The sequence below is a fragment of the Clupea harengus genome, chromosome 3 (assembly GCF_900700415.2).
Source record: "Clupea harengus chromosome 3, Ch_v2.0.2, whole genome shotgun sequence".
Taxonomy (NCBI): domain Eukaryota; kingdom Metazoa; phylum Chordata; class Actinopteri; order Clupeiformes; family Clupeidae; genus Clupea; species Clupea harengus.
Window position 1 is genome coordinate 2,384,010 of NC_045154.1, and position 21,412 is coordinate 2,405,421.

General features: G+C 39.2%; 3 protein-coding genes across 5 annotated transcripts; 1 reads left to right on the top strand and 2 right to left on the bottom strand.

Annotated features, from left to right (window-relative positions):
* Positions 1-826: 826 nt before the first annotated feature.
* LOC105895609 (mucin-2-like) lies at positions 827-9,357 on the bottom strand. 3 transcript variants are annotated; one of them, XM_042707473.1, is made up of 9 exons: positions 9,153-9,357; positions 5,953-8,113; positions 5,131-5,224; positions 4,765-4,945; positions 3,347-3,361; positions 2,565-2,648; positions 2,011-2,081; positions 1,656-1,791; positions 827-1,348 (listed from the first exon to the last, which is right to left on the bottom strand). In XM_042707473.1, the coding sequence occupies exons 1-9, from the start codon at positions 9,225-9,227 to the stop codon at positions 1,322-1,324; spliced, it is 2,844 nt and encodes a 947-aa protein (XP_042563407.1). In that variant the 5' UTR covers positions 9,228-9,357; the 3' UTR covers positions 827-1,321. The 3 variants fall into 3 exon arrangements, with proteins under 3 accessions (XP_042563407.1, XP_031420031.1, XP_042563406.1); XM_031564171.2 differs by having other exon boundaries at positions 1,612-1,791; XM_042707472.1 differs by lacking the exon at positions 3,347-3,361 and having other exon boundaries at positions 1,612-1,791.
* A 1,823-nt stretch (positions 9,358-11,180) lies between these two features.
* Positions 11,181-15,707, bottom strand: slc35b4 (solute carrier family 35 member B4). Its single transcript, XM_012822335.3, has 10 exons — positions 15,493-15,707; positions 15,148-15,261; positions 14,934-15,036; positions 14,789-14,838; positions 14,623-14,704; positions 14,449-14,509; positions 14,052-14,161; positions 13,793-13,868; positions 13,542-13,617; positions 11,181-13,014 (listed from the first exon to the last, which is right to left on the bottom strand). The coding sequence occupies exons 1-10, from the start codon at positions 15,576-15,578 to the stop codon at positions 12,768-12,770; spliced, it is 1,005 nt and encodes a 334-aa protein (XP_012677789.1). The 5' UTR covers positions 15,579-15,707; the 3' UTR covers positions 11,181-12,767.
* Positions 15,708-15,803: 96 nt separating this feature from the next.
* Positions 15,804-20,999, top strand: golt1bb (golgi transport 1Bb). The gene is made up of 5 exons (XM_012822336.2): positions 15,804-16,278; positions 16,681-16,772; positions 16,925-17,103; positions 18,561-18,642; positions 18,804-20,999. Exons 1-5 carry the CDS (start codon positions 16,254-16,256, stop codon positions 18,840-18,842), a joined length of 417 nt encoding a protein of 138 aa, XP_012677790.1. The 5' UTR covers positions 15,804-16,253; the 3' UTR covers positions 18,843-20,999.
* The last annotated feature ends 413 nt before the right edge of the window (positions 21,000-21,412 follow it).

A 21,412-nucleotide genomic window follows, 5' to 3' on the forward strand; every position in this document is an offset into this window, starting at 1 on the left:
GTGAACTAAAAGTCATTGAAATAAGCCAAGGTTCCAATAAAAAACAAATGTAACACACTTGATCCTTTTTGACCATACATTTGTAATATTATTATTTTATTATCGATGTCTCGAGACTTTTCAATGCCAACTTTGACTCTGTTTTGGCGTGGAAGGGAGTTTGGTGGGAGAAGCAAGAGACACAGGATTTGCATGAAACCAGCAACTCGTCTCTGAGCGGGGACGTGGCCTGCCGTGGGGGAAAACGAGAAGGGAAATCTCATGGAAGCCATGCAGTCAAGGCGTAGGCTGAGAAGCACATAGTTTGACACATCTCCAAAAGACATGAGTCAGCATGTTAGCAAGCCTTTTATCAGCGCCAACTGTGCTGTGGTTGGGGTTTGGAAGGATTTAGCATGCCTTTGCAGTAGTCAGATTGCTAGTCCTCGACCAAAATACCTAATTGACAGCCAGCTAAACTGAAATGTCAACTCAAATGATATATACAAAAAATATCACAACTCTGCACATCCTTGTCCACCCTTCAGGATGAAACATTCAGTGTTCAAAGGCAAAATAATTCCTTTTAAGAATTACATAAATGGAAGCCCATATTACATTTACCGACTACTAGTTCTGTCTACCCTTTAGAAGTTTATTTTGTTATCACAATATATCTCAAACTGTTTTTATTGCAATAAATCTGGTAGATCCTGAGTACGAAATCATAGTAAATAATGATTTTACAATGAAAACAATTGTAAGAGACTGGGACTACATACATATGTCCTACATAAAATGCATATGAGCAGATGAGAAATGATCAATTCACAGTAAAGCAATACGATTGAGGTAAAGAACGTTCCCTTTTATTTGGCTTTACTTAAAGATGATTTCAAATCAGCAAGCATCCACCTAACCTTTAGCCTTTTGTTGATGATAGCAGTTTGGTTACAATCATTGTTTACGGTGTGTGTGTGTGTGTGTGTGTGTGTGTGTGTGTGTGTGTGTGCGCGCTGATTCAGTCCTTCACCATATGAGCAGTTAGTATGTACGTAACTTCTGGGTTGGTGGTACAATACTAATGTGTTTTTGTAACCTCAAACCACATTGTTCCAGTCCTTGGCTTGCATACGTCTCAGACAGATTATTCACATATCTACAGATATTGTCACTAGATGCACAATGGATTGTGAAGAGTATTGGAAACTTTGTATTGGAGTTCCTGTTCAGAAAAGGAGTAAACTTTAAAACCGGTCCCTTATGGTTTGATCCCTCTTGAGAACATGTTGTTGGATTGGGTGGAGATGCTGCCGGCATCTTCAGCTCAGCTTAATGCTGCTTACCCCCCAATACTCGTCTTTGTTTTCTGTGGGAAAAGAAGAGTAATTTGTTAGATATTCATACAGAAAAGCATTAATATATATATATATATGTGTGAAAGTCTACATACTGGTTAGGTATACACAAAAGCTCTGCTCAGGTAAACACAGTATGTATTACAAACAATAGAAGACTTTGTACAGATTTTCTAGAGGAGAAACACTATGCTCTGTTTGACTCTGGGTGCATACTGGGTTGCCCAAGATCACTGATATGTGTGCACAAGAATTATTTATGTAGATTTCTCACTCAATAATGCCAACCACATGCCCAGCATGCCTTGTGATTCTTACTGCTTTGGCTTTGTCCACACACTGAATGTAAAGTGAGGCAATATTGGAACACGCTAAAGTCTGGCCTTGGTTGTCCTTATAACACTTCAGAATCTGTTGTTGCAGCTCAGAACAAGCAGGTTTGATGTGAAAGCGCCTGCAAGAGAAAGATAGAAATACCAGAAGTGTAAAAACAGAGTTGTATGACAGTTGTCGACAATAGTTTCATAGTTTCAAATGTTCATCATAAAATATTGAAGAGGTGGGAGACAAGTGGTTTTTTAACTCAATTAGAGGTTTCCACATGTAATGGCTGTATGTGTAGTGTACTGATAACAGTATATCCCCCCAGTCTCAAGAGCACACCCAAACTCACTTGAAGCGATTGTGTGCATCCTCTTTCCCCTTGATGAAGTTCTCACCAGTAACCTTGTAAAATTGCGCACTCTGAAAATGAAAGGTAACGCCACATCAGCACAAGTTCTCACATCAAATCCCTTGTTTTCTGTGAAGTGGACAGTTTGCTTTAGCCTTTGTTTACAGGCATCAAGAAACAAACAGCCAGCACCTGCTCATTAGTTGTTAAGGCAGCTCTTTTATGAAAACTTTTGCTCGTATGGAGGTCTTTACAGTCACAAACAATGTCACTGTGTTATGTTATTTTTTTTATAATTTATTATTTTAAAAGGAAACCTTACATGTTGTAAAGCTGTTTTAATTACAGCAACCTTACGTCCTTTTGGAATGGAATGCTTTTATGGAATGCAAAATCATCTTTGCGAGATTTCAAGATTCAGAAACCAGCCAAAACTCAATAACTTCCTCATCGTACCCAATACTTGCATTACAGAATATGCGTCACAACTGGCATTATGGAAGATCAAAACTCTTCATAGCTTCATGAGGAGAAAATGAAGCAGATAGCCTTGCCTTCTGTTCCAGTTTGTTTATCTGCTCCCTGTAGAGGGCATCTTGTTTCTGCAGGTCTTCACCTCTCTCCTCCAGCTTCTGAGCCTGAGGAAGATGACCAAGACAGAGAATTATTTAGTACAACAGTAACAAATTGTAGGAGTTAGTTGGTAAATGCATCGAGTCGTTTTGAGTGAATATACAATCCGTAAATGCTGTAGTGCATGGTACTTCTGAATGCTCTGAATTCACCTTTTTGAAGGGGCTTCATCAACTTCATAAAACACATGATTCCATCATTATCGTATACTCTAGCCAGCATGCCATTATAAATATAACATCTAAAGTTACTGGGAGGAGGGAAGAGAACTGGCATCAAATTTAGATTAGCCTGTAGAAGTTATACTTGTCCCACAGCAGTAAAGTCTTCATCAATAAAGGCTAGTTAACCCCAAATTCTAACAAGTCAATTTAATGGGGTTTTTTCTGGTAACATTTAGAGAGCATTACACACCCAAAAATAGGTTAATATTGCAAGAATATGTTCCATATGAATTGGTTGCATAAAGATTAAGATTAAGGCACTATTTTATATGTGTAATCTGTCAATCAAGCAGCTCACCACAATTCCATGTTTGGCTTCCAAAATATATCATAATTCATGCTTTGGTCAGTGTCACACTGTTACACACTTTTGGTCAGAACTACACAATGCATGGCACCACAATAATTCACAAAAAGGGCAGGCTGATGACAAAAGAAGAACATGCTGAATAATCTTTTCTTTTCTTTTCTTTTCTTACCTTCCGCTCCAACCACTGAAGCACAAAAAGAGGGAAAGAAGTAGTGAAATAAGGAGCCAAGATGGGGCAGTAAAGTAATCATGTTCATCAATACAGGATTGAACTATTTGTTCCCTAAAAGTCTTAAAGAGTCATGAAAAGCCATATTTAAATCAATAAAATGAATTAAAATAAATGAATAAAATGGTTTAAAAACTGGCTGAGTTGCTTGTCTACTCCTCGGCATTCTCCCCCACGCATACACTTCACATCTTGCTAAGGCATGAACTTGTATTGCCACACCTTGGAAACACCAATAACAGAAGCTTCTAGTGACATTGCCACAAAACTAAATGTAATGAAAAATACAGACGTCAATTACAAAACTGTATTCAATACTGATATCGATATAAGTGTATCTGTAAATAAGATTTTATAAGACCTGGATGAGCAGAGACTTTTACAGAAACCTATTTGCAACAGTACGGTCTTGAGTCTTCCGATAACACTCTTTTTTTGTTATGACAGCAAGAATGCAAACCTTTTAACGCGCTTGAGTTACTGACTACATGAAAATCCTGATCGTTTGAGACTTTTTTCTTAGTATAATTTCAATAATTTTGTCTTTAATTCAAATGAATTATCTGAATACACTTTGCACTTTTTTTCAGCAAAGTGTGGTTATGTAACAACATAATGCAATTCCTATTCCAACTGTAAGCCAATGGAGTCTAATCACAAAACATACTTCAACACCAAGAAGGACTACTACATTGATGGTCCTCTACCCATCGAGGGAGAACAACATACAAATTTGAACACCTCCAAATTTTACAAGATGAATTCACAGAATGACCATAAACTAGGGCTGAACGATTAATTGCATTTGCGATTTAATCGCGATATGATAGAACGCGATTTTCTAACCGCAACGTTCGCGATTAAAAAACGTGGTCTAAAAAAAAAAAAAAAAAAAGTTATTTTTTTTATTTTTTTTTTAAGATGGTACATTTTGCACACAGTGTTTAAAAAGTGCATGCCTAGTGTTTATACTTAAAATGACTTTTTTAGAATTACTTAAATGCACAGTGGCAAAGCCACCGATTTGTTATTCTTGTTTCTGTAATGAGCAGTTAAATAAAAATGTAAAATGTGGGAAAGAATATTTTACACTAAATGTATCTAATATTGTGTTGGTCCTATTTAAATCATTCATTACGTTTTGTTGGGGAAAAAAAGAGGATACAAAAAAAAATCGCATATTAAATCGCAATCGCAATATTTTGGTGAAAAATCGCAATTAGATTATTTTCCCAAATCGTTCAGCCCTACCATAAACCATGAAAGCCAAACCAAACCCATGAAAAAAAGGCAAAAAAAGTGTCAATTAAAAAGAAATATACTTGCAAAGTGGTCAGAGTAGCAAGATGATGTCTTACGTAATACTGGGCAATGAGGCGTTCATCCTCTGTGTTCATGCGCTCCCTCATGATGACATCTGTTAAAGTCCTTTGGTGGGCAGCTTTCTCTTCATCCAGAACCTTCTTCACCTGCTCCTGGATCTGGACCTGCGCTGCAGCCTGGGTCACAGCCCGCGCTCTGAGCTGCTCTTCTTCCAGTCTGTCCACAAAGAGACAAGTATCAACAGCTACACACAAAAAAAGGATTAGCAGAAACTGGCTAACACAGTCTAGTTAGAAACCCTTCAGATAGCCATTATCCAAATATAATGCATTGAGAGTTCTACTTACTGAGATTAACATAAACTTTCAGTGTTAACCCTTTAAAAAAATGATTCTCCTCACTGTTTTTGAATCCTTAATTGTGCTTGGCTCATCTCCTGCTCCAGTAGTCTCTGTAGTTCACCTTTGATTTGTTTTCTCAGTTCATCTTCATTGACTTCATATGAAAAAGAACATACATTTTCCTCAATACAATACAATATAAAACATTTAAATATTTTTACTTACTTGTAATTAGTTGGGACTTGCTTTCATTTCTTTCTTTTGACTTCCAGTAATACCAATTTGGTGTGCATTACATTTAAATATTATTTCTGTCTTTCATTTTTTTACCATTTCATTTTACAACTCTACTTGCTCTACTATACTTTACTTACTGATTTATGAGAAAAGTCACTGCAGTATCAAACTTATATCGAATTACTTAATTCTCCATCATTTAACACTGAATAATCATGTTGTAGTGCAACAGTGCAAAGTTACAGTGTACATTTTCCATCTCAAGCATTTGGACTGCAGTGATATTAGACAGTAATGTTTAGCAAGCTAAAACTGTTTCCAGGCATCTGGGTTTTATTGCTTGGAATGAAGCAAATAACTATATAATAAGTCACAGGACTTTGGCTCAACATGGGAACATTTTCACTCTTGGAAGCTACACTCTATTACTATGACTGTTGTCTAAGATTATTCATAAAAGGTATGACAACTAACTAATGGGCGATTGATAGCTGCAGGGCTACTTGACCCTTGTTGAATACTTCACCAAGTTATCTGGAATGAAATCAATGAAATCTTGGCATTCATCAGTAGCTTTTTAGTGGACATTCCAATTATTATGTTTTTAAGTCCTCTGATGTTACTCATATGCTCAGCCAGACTCACCCACAGGAGTTTGAGGAGGTGGAGGAGGAGGAGGAGGAGGAGGGCTCATGGTATCAAGGAGGGAGGGGATCGGATGAGTGTCCACAGGCTTCTCACACGGGGAGGGCAGGCTATCTAATCCTGAGGTCAGGGCTAATAGCTCACTGGCAGGGGGAGCTGCAGCTGAAGCGTTTGGAGAAACACCGGCATGTCCTTCCAGGGCAAGCAGTGGGACTGAGGCGAGCACTGAAGAGGGCATGGCAATGGCAATGGCTTCAATTTCTTCTACAATGGGTAGAGGTGCGGGTAGGGCTACTGGGCGGGATGTGCATACTGCTTCAGTAGGTGTAAGTGTAGGTGTCGTTTCAACAACATCAGGAGAAAAGTTTGGTACATCTTTAGTTTCACCAGGAAGGATAGACACAGAAATAGCATCTGAGGGAGGCACTGGTAAAGACATGGTCTCTGTAGGTGTAGTTATGCCTGTCGTTTCCATGGATGAGGACACAGCTACAGGTTCAAAATGACATGTGGGTGTGACTTCAGGTTCAACTGGGTGAGATATAGGTATAGCAGATTCTTCAGAATGTGCAGGTGCAGCCATAGCTTCAACAGGAAGTGTTGGTATGGCTGCCAGTTCCACAGGGTGTACTGGTGTATCTAGGGGCAGCACTGGGGGTGTGAGTTCAGCAACAGGTTCAATAGAGAGAGGTGTAGGTACAGCTAAAGGTTCCTCAGGTGAAGACTGTAGCATGACTACGGGTTCAATAGAGAGAGGTGGTGGTACAGCTAAAGGTTTTTCAGGTGAAGACTGTAGCATGACTACGGGTTCAATAGAGAGAGGTGGACGTACAGCTAAAAGTTCATCAGGTGAAGACTGTAGCATGACTACAGGTTCTTGTGGTGTGGGTGTAGACAGGGCCACAGTTTCAGTAGGAGGAGAGGACACATTGAAAGGTTCAACAGAAGGAGGGGTAGGTATAGCTACAGGTTCTACAGCTACAGATATAATGGTAGGTTCAACAAAAGGCTGTTTGTTGACTTCAGGCTCAGCTGTAGCTGTAGATTCAAAACACTCAACTGAGGGAGGAGGGGTGGGTGTTGCAACAGGTGGGGGTAGTGATAAGGCCACAGTTTCAGCAGGAACTGTTGCTTGAGCAGGTGGGGGTATGGGTTCCGCTGAGGGAGGAGGGGTGGGTGTTGCTTGAGCAGGTGGAGGTGGTGATAAGGAAACAGGTTCAACAGGAACAACTGTTGCTTGAGCAGGTGGGGGTATGGGTTCCGCTGAGGGAGGAGGGGTGGGTGTTGCTTGAGCAGGTGGAGGTGGTGATAAGGAAACAGGTTCAACAGGAACAACTGTTGCTTGAGCAGGTGGGGGTGTAGTTAAGGATAGAAGTCCAACAGGTGGAGGTGGTGATAAGGCCACAGGTTCAGCAGTTACAACTGTAGGTGTTGCTTGAGCAGGTGGGGGTATGGGTTCAGCTGAGGGAGGAGGGGTGGGTGTTGCTTGAGCAGGTGGAGGTGGTGATAAGGAAACAGGTTCAACAGGAACAACTGTAGGTGTTGCTTGAGCAGGTGGGGGTATGGGTTCAGCTGAGGGAGGAGGGGTGGGTGTTGCAGCAGGTGGAGGTGTAGTTAAGGATAGAAGTCCAACTGGTGGAGATGGTGATAAGGCCACAGGTTCAGCTGTAGGTGTTGCTTGAGCAGGTAGGGGTATGGGTTCAGTTAAAGGTGTGGGTGAAGAACTTGCAACCGATTCTGGAAGTGAAGGAGGTGGGGCTACAGTTTCAATTACTGGTGATGTAGGTGTTACTTGGCCTTCTGCAGGAGGAGTTGATGTAGGTGTTACTTGGCCTTCTGCAGGAGGTGTAGGAGGAGTTGACAGCTGCTTATTAAGTGCTTTGGGGGGCTGTGTTTTAACTTCCTCAGAGGAATGTTGAGAGGAAGGGCTTGGCAGTGGTTCAATGATTGGCACTGGCTCAATAAGTGGAGGTGGCATTAGAGTGCTCACAAAATGAGGAGAAGGAGGCAAAACTGGGGCCAATCGTTCAGCAGTGGGTATGGGTCTGGGTTGGGGAGGCGCAGGCACAGCATGGGGTGAAGAGGAGGCAGCTTTTTGGCCTGGGTCTGGGCGGGTCTTACTGGGTGACTCCCTCATACGGCCAATGACTCTATCAGAAAGCTATCATCAAACAATAAAGAAAGACAGAGCCTGTCAGGTAAACCAGAATTTCCTTTTTACGTTCATTTAGGCATAACCATACAAAGGACTTCATGACCAGTGCAATAACAAACATTGTCAATATACGCTCCATCTAATATCAAAACTGGGTCTTTTTTTGCAGAAATGGCCAAAAATAATAATTAAATTAAATTTAAATGGTAAGAACTATAATCAAGCTTGTGAACCAACAGAACATCTACATAACTCGGCTATATATCCCAAATATAGAAAACCTCAAGTAAAACACTTTGAAATCAAGCATGTGACCTTGTACAGGGATATTTCCATCGAGGAATAAGGAGTTGCTTGTGTTTAGAAACATGCCGTTTTGGTAATCCAAATAGCTGTATGAACCTCCAAGAGGTTACATTTAAATGAAAACACAAAAGACATGCCTCAGGCCTTTAACTGTATAGGCTATTTCAGAGGTTGCTTTCCCTTGGCCATCAGTTCTGTTTGGAAACATATCCCTTTCCCTTGCATGTTGCTCTACCAGAAGCACTTCTTGAAACTTGAAGCACTTCACAGAATTGTTCTTGAAAATATTTCAAGAGATAATCATTAAGGAATAAGTGCTTGAATATCTGTTTCCAAATTAATTGTCTCTTAATACACATTAAGGTTGCATCATTTCAGTGTCAACCGTGAAATATACATTAAGACTAGATAACAGATCTATGCCTAGGGACTTACTGTTTCATTGTGAGAAACGGGATAACCAACATGATCATATTTAAGAGCGGCTTCATTTAAATGATCGTTAGATACCTTTCAAATGTATTCATGATGTATTACAGCTTTGTAATCAAGAACACAAAAACAAGATAACCTACACGTGGAGCAAAACTTAACCTCCCGAGAATTTTTTTAAATTTGGCGACACGTGTAGGCAAAGGGTCTAGTGAATATGACCGGAGACAGTATATTAGCCTATTACTAAGAGAGCAATGTTTGTTATACAATTAAACTTTCTACCTCCTCCTATTCGTGCACTCACCCGAATGCCCTTCACAAACGTAACGCCTTCGTGACCGTCTGACTCAAAAGCGACATGACTGTTATTACTCCCCATACCTATAAAAACACTTTTCTGTGTTAAAATACGTTGTGGGTTTTTTAAAGCCACACGTTGTGTTCTGAACCGTATATTTCTTCTCAACGCAGGGGAGCCACATAGATTAAGCTATTCCCTGCTCTTCCCACTTTGGAGTACTATGTAGAATGATCGTTTCCATTGGATGACTTGGAAGACCTTGTGCAACATTGCTTTTCATTGGTCCAGTGTTACAAGATGGTGTACGTATGTACCCAACATATGTATGTGTATGCATTCAGTTCAGATGAAAGTATCATGTGCTGAACCATGGACATTAACCACTGACGTTAGTGACTGAATCTGTGTTTTGCTATTCTGAGACAGTTACCACAAGTCCAAGTCGTTCACCACGCAGACACAGAACCTTTTACCCTGGAGGCACTATAGCCTCTGTCACAACAATAACATTTCACTAACTACAAAAATGTATAACAAAAAAGTTTGCTGAGCTTGATTTTTAAAGATTATGAAAATGAACTTTTAAGAAATATAATACCAATGTTATCCACTATGCTGTTTTTCTTGTATTTGCCACATATCTGCCTGTTGGAAAATGAAGAAAAAAAAAACAACGATTGTCAAGCTTCCTCTGTTATCTCCAGAAAAACTGAACTAGGGATATTTATCCCATCTTTAGCCACACAGTAGAAATATACAGTGTCGTACAAAATAAATTAATAAAGCTATTGCAAGTGAGCAGAGAAATTTTACATGTCAGCGCTTTGTTGTACAAACAAGTCCCTTCTCTATTTTTTCCCAGTGAGAACATTTCCATACATGTACTTGGCCAATAAAGATGATTCTGATACATCAGTGTCACATCAGAAAATTTATTTATTGGATACTAGACAAGGGTTTAGCTGGTAGCATCACAGTAAGCATCACAGTGTAAGATGCAAGTCTGAGAGCAGCAATCCAATAGATCTCTGCTCATCCTACTCACCCAAGAGAAGAACCAGTTGACAGTGGAACATGCAATCAGGTTCCTATGTTTGACCGGACTGATGAACACAACAGACTACAAATAAGTCAAAGAAAAGTCCAGATTTTAACACCACACACTAACCACAACCAAGCATATTCATAATTTACAAATCATTTGAACTGTCTAGAGTTGTAAAGTGTACTGCTAGTGAAGACAACTGAAGTTGTGCTACAATATGTTCATAAATTGGAGATCAAAGGCTAAAGTTCAAGCTGTTAGGTGAACTCAGTTGGCTACTGTGTACTGGAAGAAGTAATGGTCTGCAAATTGTGCTTACTGCTCCAACTTATTTTATTTAGCTATGAATATCAACCAGTCTTCCAATTGTGTCAATGTTAACATTTCTATTGAATCTAACACACAGAGGAAAATTGTAAAACTTCAAAGAAGTCTTGAGCAATGTCTTTACGTTCTAACCACTCAAGTTATTACTGGTCTGCTGCCCTTACTATCCTCCCCATCTGTAGAACCCACTGGATATGTATTCTACTCTCTGAGGAACACTGAGGGAAATAAGGCCTTACTTTGATGACGTCTGTTTTGTGATTTTGGTCAATCAACACATGAATGAAAGAATGTACCCAATAAATTAAAGCAAGCAAAATCAAGTTAATCTGTAGCCCTACTTTAGTGAGTTAATGTCATTACTCATACAACTGTATAAACCTTTGGGATGTGTGAATGCTTATATATTTGTACCTTCGCTTTCCCCTCCAGTTGATTCAGAGTTAGACATTTTTCATTTGCTATTTTGAAGCTTTAAGACATCCATGCTGGTTATATAACAGTGATTCATGGGAAGCCTTCAAGTCTTTCATTTCTTTTTAAATACTTCTTACATTGTTGATGCATTGCATTTTGCTTAGGATGGCCAGAACATCACCCCCACCAATTACAATATTTCAAACAGGACTCAAAGGTTCTTGCCAAAGATTGTAGGTGAATTAGTAGTGTATTTTCTGATTTATTTTGTCAGCATCCCATATTCCCAAATAAACACAGATGAATCACAGTAAATGTTCTGATTTTAAAAAGTCTAGTTCGGGGGGGGGACTACGTCACCCATACATACATGGTTGGAAGTTTTACATTAATTCGTCATGAACATGATTGTCATGGCAATACAGGGCTTTCGATGAATTCTTTGAACTGTTTTTTGTGTGGGGTAGAATTATTTTACAATATACATCTTTAATAGAAGAAAAAACATTTGTTTTAACAGTTTTTTTTATGTATTTGGGGTTTTCTGAAATCAACACAAAGTGAAAATGATACATAAATCACAGCTAATATTTGTTTAAATGTCCCTTACCAAGTACATTATTTCTATCTAAGATGTATGTTGTACAATCATTCTGCCCCAGAAAAAGAACCGTTCAAAGAAATCACTGCAAGCCCAATATTTCTATGACATTCATGTCCATTATGAGTTTATGCAAACCTCCGACCACAACTGTATATCATATTTCCTGCAGAGTGTAGCTGTTGAAGTAGTGGATACATGAAATAGCACAAATTGTTAATTCCTGTCTACGGACATCTGATTCTGATTTCACAATGTAAAAATCATGGTCTTATGCAGATACAGTATATGGCAGACACATATCCCTTGCTTCTGTTTCGGCTTCAAAAGTGATCTTATATACACAGAACATATATTTCTTTTTAGAATTGCTTATGGATCTATGTAGAAAAAGTGCTGGACATAAAATAAAAACTAATACAAAAATTCAAGATTAGTCTTCACTGCATCTATACAGTAATTCTTATTTAAGTAATGGAGTGCTACATCAAGACTGTGCTCAGACAATATCTTAAAACCAATTTGTAAACTCACTTAGCTAGCTCGTATTACGTCTTGACAAACTCAAACAAATGTGTTGTTTACATGGTTACCAGTGTGTCATACAGGAAAAATCTGTTCCACAAATCTGTACCTTCACAAACGCTACGTAAAGTTGTACACCTCTTCGTAATGGTGTCTGACCTATGCTATCATCTTCTCAAAAAGTCATCTTCCTACGAGGTTGTTAAGCACAGATACAGAGACATTAAAATTACCTTGAACAAAAGTTAAGAACAGTCCCAGAGATTGAGATTTTCAAGACCAGTGTCAGAAAACCAAACAGCAGCAGAGAGGTGTAACCTCTTGGAAATGCCATAGCTATCCAATAAGCATCTTCAGTTAGTTGAATTATGACGTCATGTACGCCATCAGCAGATTTCAATTTTAGATCAAATTCTATGTTCTTTGGTGAATTATTCCCCTGCCACATTTCCCTTTTTAGCATTGTTACTGAGCATAAGAAAGTATGTTTGTATTGTTTGTAAAACTATTTTCATTACATCAAATGACACAGGCCATCGCCATTATCCTTTAATCCACGGTCCAAAGATTTCCACGGCAGAAAAATGTCAATGGTCTGTGCCAATGAGGGCTATGCCTGCACATTCAGGCAGGTCCATCCATCCAGACGATCCAGGGGAGGAGTCACAAAACTATTTTCAGAGGAGGAGTGCTCATTTATCCGTTAGTCTGCCTTCTTTGGTGGTTTGTCGCTTCTGAGGGCAGTCCGGACACTTGTCCAGACCTCTGTGTAGATAAGTGTACCCAGAAATACCACTGCTGTGCCCACCCAGTGCCAGGCAGTGAAGGGGTTCTGGAAGTACAAGATGGAGATGATGAGACTGAGGAACTTCCGTAGCGTTACCACCAGCGTAACTGTGAGTGAGGCACACTCTGTGGTCAGGATGAACACTCCCCGAATGCACACATATCTGATACAGCAGGTTAAAGGCAAAAGCTTTCTCACTGTTTACCAAACAAAGAGGACAAATCTCAAGTGCTTTCAATTCAGACCGTGTACATGAACTACTCCGACATCATGGCTTTTCTAGGTACATGTTGCAGCTCTCTGTATTTACAGTTTTTCTTATCCAAGTGGCACTTTAAAAGGTACAGTGTGTGGTTAGTAGTGGCGAGGTTGCTGAACTGCAACCAGCTGAATACCCTTCCCTTACCAGCATGTGCGAGTACCCACGGTGACAGTCATGAAAAACACGAAAAGCCCTATTTCGAGCCAGTGTTTTGGTTTGTCTGTTCTGAGCTATTATAGAAACGTGGGAGCGCAATAGGGCCGACTCCGTGGAAGAGAACCCGCTCCGTATTCAGATACGAAGGACTCATTCGAAGCTAACATTCTACTAATAGATGCCACTTTAAAGCTACACACTGTACCTCTTAATGCTACATTTTTAAATGTGTAAAAAGTAATATTGGAGTAAAATGCTGTGATGAAGGATACTGAGTTATGACATTCATCAGCAGATACAACCACATCACTGGAACAGCTTGTTCAATCACGGGGACGTCCACAGGAGCTGGGAGGAAACTGCTGTTAGTATGTTATCCGTTAGAATAAAGGGTATATGAGTAACAAACAAAAAAGGAACAAAGGCTAAAAATAGACTGTTGCAAAATATTTGTATTAAATGTGAGATCCAAAAGATCTGTAATTTGTGATCATTTTAAAATGCTAGATTTTAAACAACACACCACTTTGATTGAAGAGTAGACAGTGGTTGTAGATGTCTGTAGATAAGAGCAAGAATCCTGGTAATGGAAGGCAATGCTGAAAGAGAACAATATACCAGCATTCAAATGTGGGACCTGACCATGGATACATGACTGTAAAAACTTTAAACATAGAGTGAGTATTTAAGTTAATGTAACCAATGAGTTAAGTATGAACTACTAAATATTGTTAGAGGTTAATCACTGTGACATGCCAACACTGCACAAATACAGCACTAACATTATAGAAAAGGGCCTCTTTGGAGTGCTTTCCATACTCCTTATACAGTGTCTCCTGGAAAATCCCCATCCGAGCAGACATGACCAAGGCAAAGGTCAACATAGCAATGCCTAAAGAAGGAATAAAAAAACATGACTATTTTAAGATTTACACTTGTATGTGCCTCTTAAATCTGTGATTTTGCACAGCTTACACTGACAATAAAACCCTGTTCAGTAATCAACTTCACACTGGATTTATATTTTCCTCTTTTCTTTTTTGTGTAACACAAACCAGACTAGCCAGTAGAATGCCACTTTACAGGGGGGGGGGGAGGGGCGATTAGTTTGTGACACAGCAAAGCAAATACAACCCAGCCCTGATTACCATTTAGAGGTTTAACTGATTGTAGACCTACCCAAAAGCCAGCGCATAAAAGCATATGTGCTTTCATCCTCTGTAGTGCCTGTCGCTATATTCTGAAGAGACAGGGTTGGTTTTCAGTAGGTGGCGTTTTTCAGTAATGGTATATGAGAATACATAATCAGTCCATAATAACCAAGAAAACCAACAAAAGTTGTTAAAAGCTTACCACTTGTTTAGCAGACATGATGGTACAGATAAAGATTCCCACAGACACCAAAGCAATTGAAATGTATTTACTTGCTGTATATCTACAAGAGATAAAGTAATAGTTGAGATACCAATTTGAGTTTATATAGCTTCATAAGCAAAACCTGAACGAGTTATTAGCTTACCTTTTTTTCAGAATTATGATTCCAAGAATCATGTTGGCTATCAAAGAACCCTGATAAAGCAGATACATGGTTTACTGTCAAGTAAAATGCATTTTCAAGCACACCATTACCTTTACCGACGCAATAAAAGCAAATGCATACTTACAGATCTGAAAATCATGTGAAGGGGCATGGCAATGTTGAAGTTGAGGGCGTAATTGTTAATGACGCTGACGGTGAAGAACATGGTCACCATAATAACATAATTTCTGGAGTGAGGAAAAGGAAACCATGATTGTTTTTTTGTGTTGTGAATATACAACAGGCGTACATTGATTCATATCATCATATCAGTAGATAAGGAACAACCTACGACCAACCTGATAGGGATTGCAGGTTTCTTTCTTCCAAAATTCGTTTCAAAGATGAACCCTTCTAAGGCAATGAATGCAAACTGAGCGAAAGTGACAATGTTTCCACATCCTGGGAAGTCTCTGTATATGTATTTCAACAGATAAATTTCACATTAGGCTACAATACCGCAATAAAACATCAATAGAGGGAAAGCTATCCCATTGGCAAACAACATTTTCCGTAACCACCGAAGCGGGAGCATGCATGTTCTAAACTTACACAGGCTATTCATTTTAAGGTAATGTTATATTTAACCCGGTCAGAACAGCCTATGCCTTCAAACTCGAGTCGCAAAGTTGCAAACCACTGACCTTACTAAAAGTTCCAAAAATACGACGTTACTGCAGCACCCAACGAAAACCAAAAGGATTGCAAATGCTGAATTCATGTTTATCATTTACGCATAACCATATGAGTGTATCATCAAATTAGCGAGGCACCGAATACAACATCTATAAGTACCGCTCACGGACTGTTTGACAGAGTAGAAGTGTATGTGTATGCTACGTCGAGCGATCTCTTTCTTCCGGGTCGATAGTTGTGCATTGTGGGAAAAGTAGTTTACTCTTGTGAATTTCTCTCACAATCTGGGGTGATCATTTAGGATATAAAACACATTTCCCATATCGAAGGAGTATACACTACTCTTATAGGGAGTGTTCCATGTAAATTAAAAACGAAATCATAGGCTTGCACAAAATGTGTGATGTTGCTAAGAAATTATATCAGGTTTTCGTGGTCATGTAGCCTATTGATCTATACATCATTTAAACGTCTATCTCTGGGATGTTACTTTCACGTAACAAAATGAAACGATTTAGTCTCTATTGGTATAAATTACTAAATATATTTTGGTACTGGCATTAATTACAAATACCCGGCAGTGTACTCATTTCACTGTCTATTGCAGAGTAACTAGCCTGCTACTGCATTGGAGACATTACCTGACGCTTCTGAACATACTGCATCCACGCAGGCGCTGTGGATTTCACTCCTTTCCCAGAAGACGTGGCGGTAATAGTTGCAAAGCACAAGCACAACGTTTGTTGCGAAGACCAGGTCAATCGTAAAAATGATTTCGCTGACGGATTCTCAGAGTAAGCCAAATTTATATTTGAGGTCTTATCATCGTTTTCAGTGTGGTGTTCCACTATCGCTAAGATTACATAGGAATCCATGGCAATGGATGGTCAGAAAAAGTAACATTAGCTAGCTAGCTAGCTCACTGAACGAAAGAAAGGCCTGAATTCGGCGCTGTTGCCCTCCGCTAGTTTGCAGTGCCATTCATAGTTAAGAATGAGAAATCTGTCATTATTTGTGTTTCAAAGGGTCACAATTCCATGTGACAAAACACTTGAGGCGATGCCAGTAGTCATAAGGTTAACAGTTTAACGTTAGTTTACATCCTTCTGCTGCCTCTGTCTCTGCTTAGTAACGTTACCAAAGCTTCATCCAAACTTTTCATTCAAGTCATAATGCCATTTGCTTTGTCACCTCAGAGATTGGAATGGGTCTAACAGGATTCGGCGTGTTTTTCCTCTTCTTTGGAATGATCCTGTTCTTCGATAAAGCCCTCCTTGCCATAGGAAATGTAAGTTACTCTAACCATAAAGTTGCACCTGCAAAATGATGCTTCTGGTGGTACCAGCGCTTGTTTGAAGTTACAGTGAATCCCTGATCATTTGAAAGCCAGAGATATATGATTAACTGTTTTGTGACTTAATTGTGTGTTTGGGTGTGTAGATATTATTTGTTACAGGGTTATCATTTGTCATCGGCTTGGAACGCACCTTCAGATTCTTCTTCCAAAGGCATAAAGCAAAAGCCACCAGTTTCTTCCTGGGGGGTGTATTTATTGTATTGATCGGTTGGCCCATTGTTGGTGTGGTCCTCGAGACTTATGGCTTCTTTTTGTTATTCAGGTAAGTTTGGGATGCCTAAAAGATATTGAACATAAAGTATTTTCAATGATTTGAAGCTGGAGCTGTCCAGTCAAACTACAGTGAATTGAAGACATATAGAGAACAAGCTCTGTCTAAATCACGGAAACATTAAACAATTTAGACAGTGGTTTTCTTGACCACTTGAGCTTCGTAGTGTCTGATATGTTTGTAACTGTCATAACAACCATGGTGATCCCACAGCCAGTCATAGGCTCACAGTCATAGATTTCACAGACATGTTCCGAACTTCCATCTGCATATGCATTTATATATTATATATATATAAAATACACAGTATAATAAAAGGTGGAGTCCACTATACTAATCCAGTAGATATTTTGTCAAACTCAGCAAATTGCTCCTCACAGTCCTCTGTCTAGCTGCTTGTTCTGTGTGTCTGCGTAAACACCTGTGTATGTCAATCATGAGTCAATGCTGGAGGCTGGAGTGTGGTGTCTACACCAAAACTAGGTAATAATATCACGATTTGGACCAACATGTGGACAAACATGCTATAAAGTAGAGTCACTGATATTTCCACTTGGTTAGCAACCTGTAACGACAGCCATTTGAATGCCCTCACATCAGATTTGTATTAATGACACTGAAGTGGCAGTGTTCACCTATTGCATTGGTATTTATTGACAGAGTGAGAGTGGGGTTACTTTAGGTCAAAAGCAAGCATGGCGGAATATGACTGTGGATATTATAACAAACCGAACTGTGATGATATGCACAAGAACCTGAATGGGTTTGTTACTGTAGATAATCTTTGGCATCAGTGGGAAGTGATGTGCTTTTTCTGTGCCCAGTTTGTCTTTATCTGGGTGGCATTATTTTTAGTGTACCCAGGGGGTCATACTGTTGGATGGGGCAGTCTACTATTTGCAAGTTTAGGTGTGTCTCTGTATCTATGTATTGTATCATTCATCATACATTTCTATACCATTTGAGATGGCAGAGACACACCTCACTTTCCAATGACATTTGACCGTTTCCAAATCAGTCAAGTCACCCCAAACGCAGAGCAAATTAATCCATTTAAATAGGCTCCACAGGGTGTTACAATCATATACTATTTTTGTGTGAGTTTACCACTGACATGAAGGCACAAGAGATACTGTACATATCAGAATAGTCAGGCAAAGTGTGGTCCTTGAGCACTACGCACAAGAGGAGAAATGCATCCAGTGTCTGTCCTTCTCTGTCTGTTATGGTGGCACACGTGGGCACCTCATCTATCCTTACTGGGGGTTCTGAGCACACCACTATCACATTTGACCTCTTTTGAAAAGTCATTCTGAATTCAATACAAGGGAAGCAAGAGAACATTTGATATGGCATTATGTGTTGACCTGGTCACAGGACAATAGGACTACTGGTTTTGTGTAGCTTCTCTTTTAATGTTTGAAAAACTTTCTGTTTCTCTTCAATAGAGGGTTCTTTCCAGTGGCTGTTGGTTTTATTAGGAGGATACCCATTCTGGGGTCTCTGCTAAATCTCCCAGGTATCAGTGGGGTAAGTTCCTCCTTTAGCATATATGATATAAATATATATATATTTTTATATTATATTTATATATATATATATATAAATAAGTTAAGTATATTAATAATAATAATATTTATATATTAATTAAGTTCTTTATTATGCATTAACAATTCATTTTCCTTTTCCAGTTGGTTGATAAAGTTGGCGAGAGCAACACCATGGTATAACGGTAACTGATGGTCACAATGGACATTTGCTTGATCATTCCCTAACAATATTTATATTTCAAAGTTTTACATTTTAAATGTTACTTTACTGCCAACACTCCTTGAGGTGGATTTGGGCAGTCAATTCAGACCTCTTCTCATCTGAAGGAAACATTTGTTTTCCTCCATGAACTTTCATCTGGCTACTGAAGTTACTGAAGTTTCGTTTTGACGAGAGATAATGTGTTGCATTAAGTCTGTTGCCATGAAAGAAAAGACCTAGAAGATTTGGGGACTTGTTCCAGCCCAACCAAGAGACATTCTGTGATTCATGGTGTAACGTGCCTCCATCTGGTGGTGAACCAGGACTACAAACGTTGCACACCCTGAATCAGCACTGTTGGATCTGTAACTCCCTGTTGTGTGTGTGTGTGTGTGTGTGTGTTTTAAATGTTGATGTGAAATGCCCAAACTCTGGTGAATCAAGTGAGGGAACGAGCAGGCCATTCTTTACAGTGCTGTGCTGACACGATGGGAGTCTTGTGCGTGTAAAAAAACAAAAGGTTACTGAGTTTTGTAAGGTTGTTTTAAGTGTTGATGGTTCTGTATGTGCCACTGTGTCTGGGGATGACCAGTGAAGTTTGTCAACCGTCAATACAAGTACTCTGTACACCGAAACCAGAATACTGATCAACATAATCCATTATTTATACGCTATATTTTTTCACAAATTGTGAAAGGAAATTCTTTAACCAAATTCCCGGTATCAAAAAATGTAACTTATACATATCCTGAAATTACAAGCACAGGAAGTGTTGCGGAAACATTCTGGTAGGGGGGGGGAGAAAACGGCCCAGCTTATTAATGTATCTATGAAATTAAAATGCCAACACAAGCAAGACCAATGAGGGAATGTTGGCTCACCACTCATACCTATGGGTTATGGACAAATGGCACTAGGGCACCTGGTCATACACCGTGACGGGGAGTGTGATATTGTTCATAACATCATGGTTGTGATCACAGGCGTGAGTTGCGAGTGAATTTATGCGTTGCTATGATCACAGCAGCACCAGGGGTGCTTCTTGCCTCTTACCCTGTTTTATTTCACTGTGGCTGTGAGTTTTCCCAAATTCCTCAGGTAGTTAGACAGACAACGTTACTGATCAATCTGTTCAATCGGTTCGTATTACATTGTCTAATGTACCAATGCAATGATATGTATGACATCTACATGCAACTGGGGATATTTTCATTACGGTTTTTGTTTGAATCTGACAGTGTTCTGACAGAAGAATGGTATTGTGTGAAACTGACTTTCTGTTAATATTTGTAAATTATACATGTTGGAAACAATGGAAACTGCCTTTGACTGAAATACATAATGCTGACGGGAACCACTCATTTAATATTGTGTTGTTGCGCAGGTTTCCTTTAGACTTTGATGAGATTGATATTTATTTACTTGGGGATGTACAGTAGGCTTCAGTTAAGTGATGGACCAGTTCACAAGATCTCTGATTTTTAATCACAAACCTGAAACATCTGTACTTTTTACAAGAATGAAAAGTAAAATGTATGTACTAAACTACCCTTGAGTGTTTTGCTAACAGTAGTCACGTTTTAATCCTGTGGTTACAACATCAGTTTTAGTGGCTGAAAGACGAAATATAATTCTGCAAAAATTATGACATGCATATCTTGTGCATTTAAACCTTCAAAGTAACAAAAAGGGGTATGCATTCCTCTTACTGAAAAAAATCTGAGCTTTAGCCAGTTGAAACCAGCCACTGTCATTAGGGGCTGTCAGTGACTGCAGTTTCCCTTTAATGAATAAGTAATTTCATGCAGGTCATAACGTGCAGCATGTTGCAAGGACTAGAATCTCTGTCCCAAATAATGGCAAAAGAAGTGTGACAGACAAATTAAGTGTTGTTTCCCTTCGGTCATTTGGAGTCCAACTAAGACCTCAAAAATGTAGGCTAATTAGATTATAGAGGGATCTTGAAATGATTCCGCACAAATGTATTCAATTAGCACACTAATAGCCAGGGTGGCACTGCCCCTCCACAAATTCTGGCATCCCTAGGAAAGATGTGTAAAAAGGCCTGTTTAAAAGTAATCTTTTGGTGAATTATCTTAACTGAAAATAAAATGGGAAAGGCACCCATTAATTGAGGTTTATTCTGAGAAAAAAATCCCTCATGAAGTTACACATTTCTTACTATCTTTTCCAGATGTGCCGATTATTGTGGATGTTATTATGACTGTATTTTATCAGTATATATACGCTACGGGGTAAACTAACCCACTAGACTGATATTGTTGAATTCATCAGTTGACTGACAGAAGCACTAAAAGGATGAAGGATACATGCCTGGCAAAGAGCATTGAGTGCATCATGGAGAAGCTCATTTTCCTTTTCCATGAAAAGAATCTCTTCTACTATGTCCTAGTAGCCTCTTCCTTAAAGCAGCATTATAGAGTTTTGGTGTAAAACGATGTTCTTGGCGATGTCCTGCTATGAAGACTTTTCTTATGTTTTCATGGGGTGTTGCGACCCAAACAACCAAACTACATTGTGGAACTCA

Coding starts and splice junctions, on each gene's coding strand:
- slc35b4 (XM_012822335.3), bottom strand. CDS start 15,578: ATGATAAACATGAATTCAGCATTTGCAATCCTTTTGGTTTTCGTTGGG. Junction 15,037..15,147: donor AAACCTGCAATCCCTATCAG/GTTGGTCGTAGG, acceptor TCCTCACTCCAG/AAATTATGTTATTATGGTGA. Junction 14,705..14,788: donor ATCATAATTCTGAAAAAAAG/GTAAGCTAATAA, acceptor TATCTCTTGTAG/ATATACAGCAAGTAAATACA.
- golt1bb (XM_012822336.2), top strand. CDS start 16,254: ATGATTTCGCTGACGGATTCTCAGA. Junction 17,104..18,560: donor GGCTTCTTTTTGTTATTCAG/GTAAGTTTGGGA, acceptor TCTCTTCAATAG/AGGGTTCTTTCCAGTGGCTG. Junction 18,643..18,803: donor ATCTCCCAGGTATCAGTGGG/GTAAGTTCCTCC, acceptor TTCCTTTTCCAG/TTGGTTGATAAAGTTGGCGA.
- LOC105895609 (XM_031564171.2), bottom strand. CDS start 9,227: ATGGGGAGTAATAACAGTCATGTCGCTTTTGAGTCAGACGGTCACGAA. Junction 1,792..2,010: donor GATGCACACAATCGCTTCAA/GTGAGTTTGGGT, acceptor TTTCTCTTGCAG/GCGCTTTCACATCAAACCTG. Junction 1,349..1,611: donor CATGTGGTTGGCATTATTGA/GTGAGAAATCTA, acceptor CTTTTCCCACAG/AAAACAAAGACGAGTATTGG.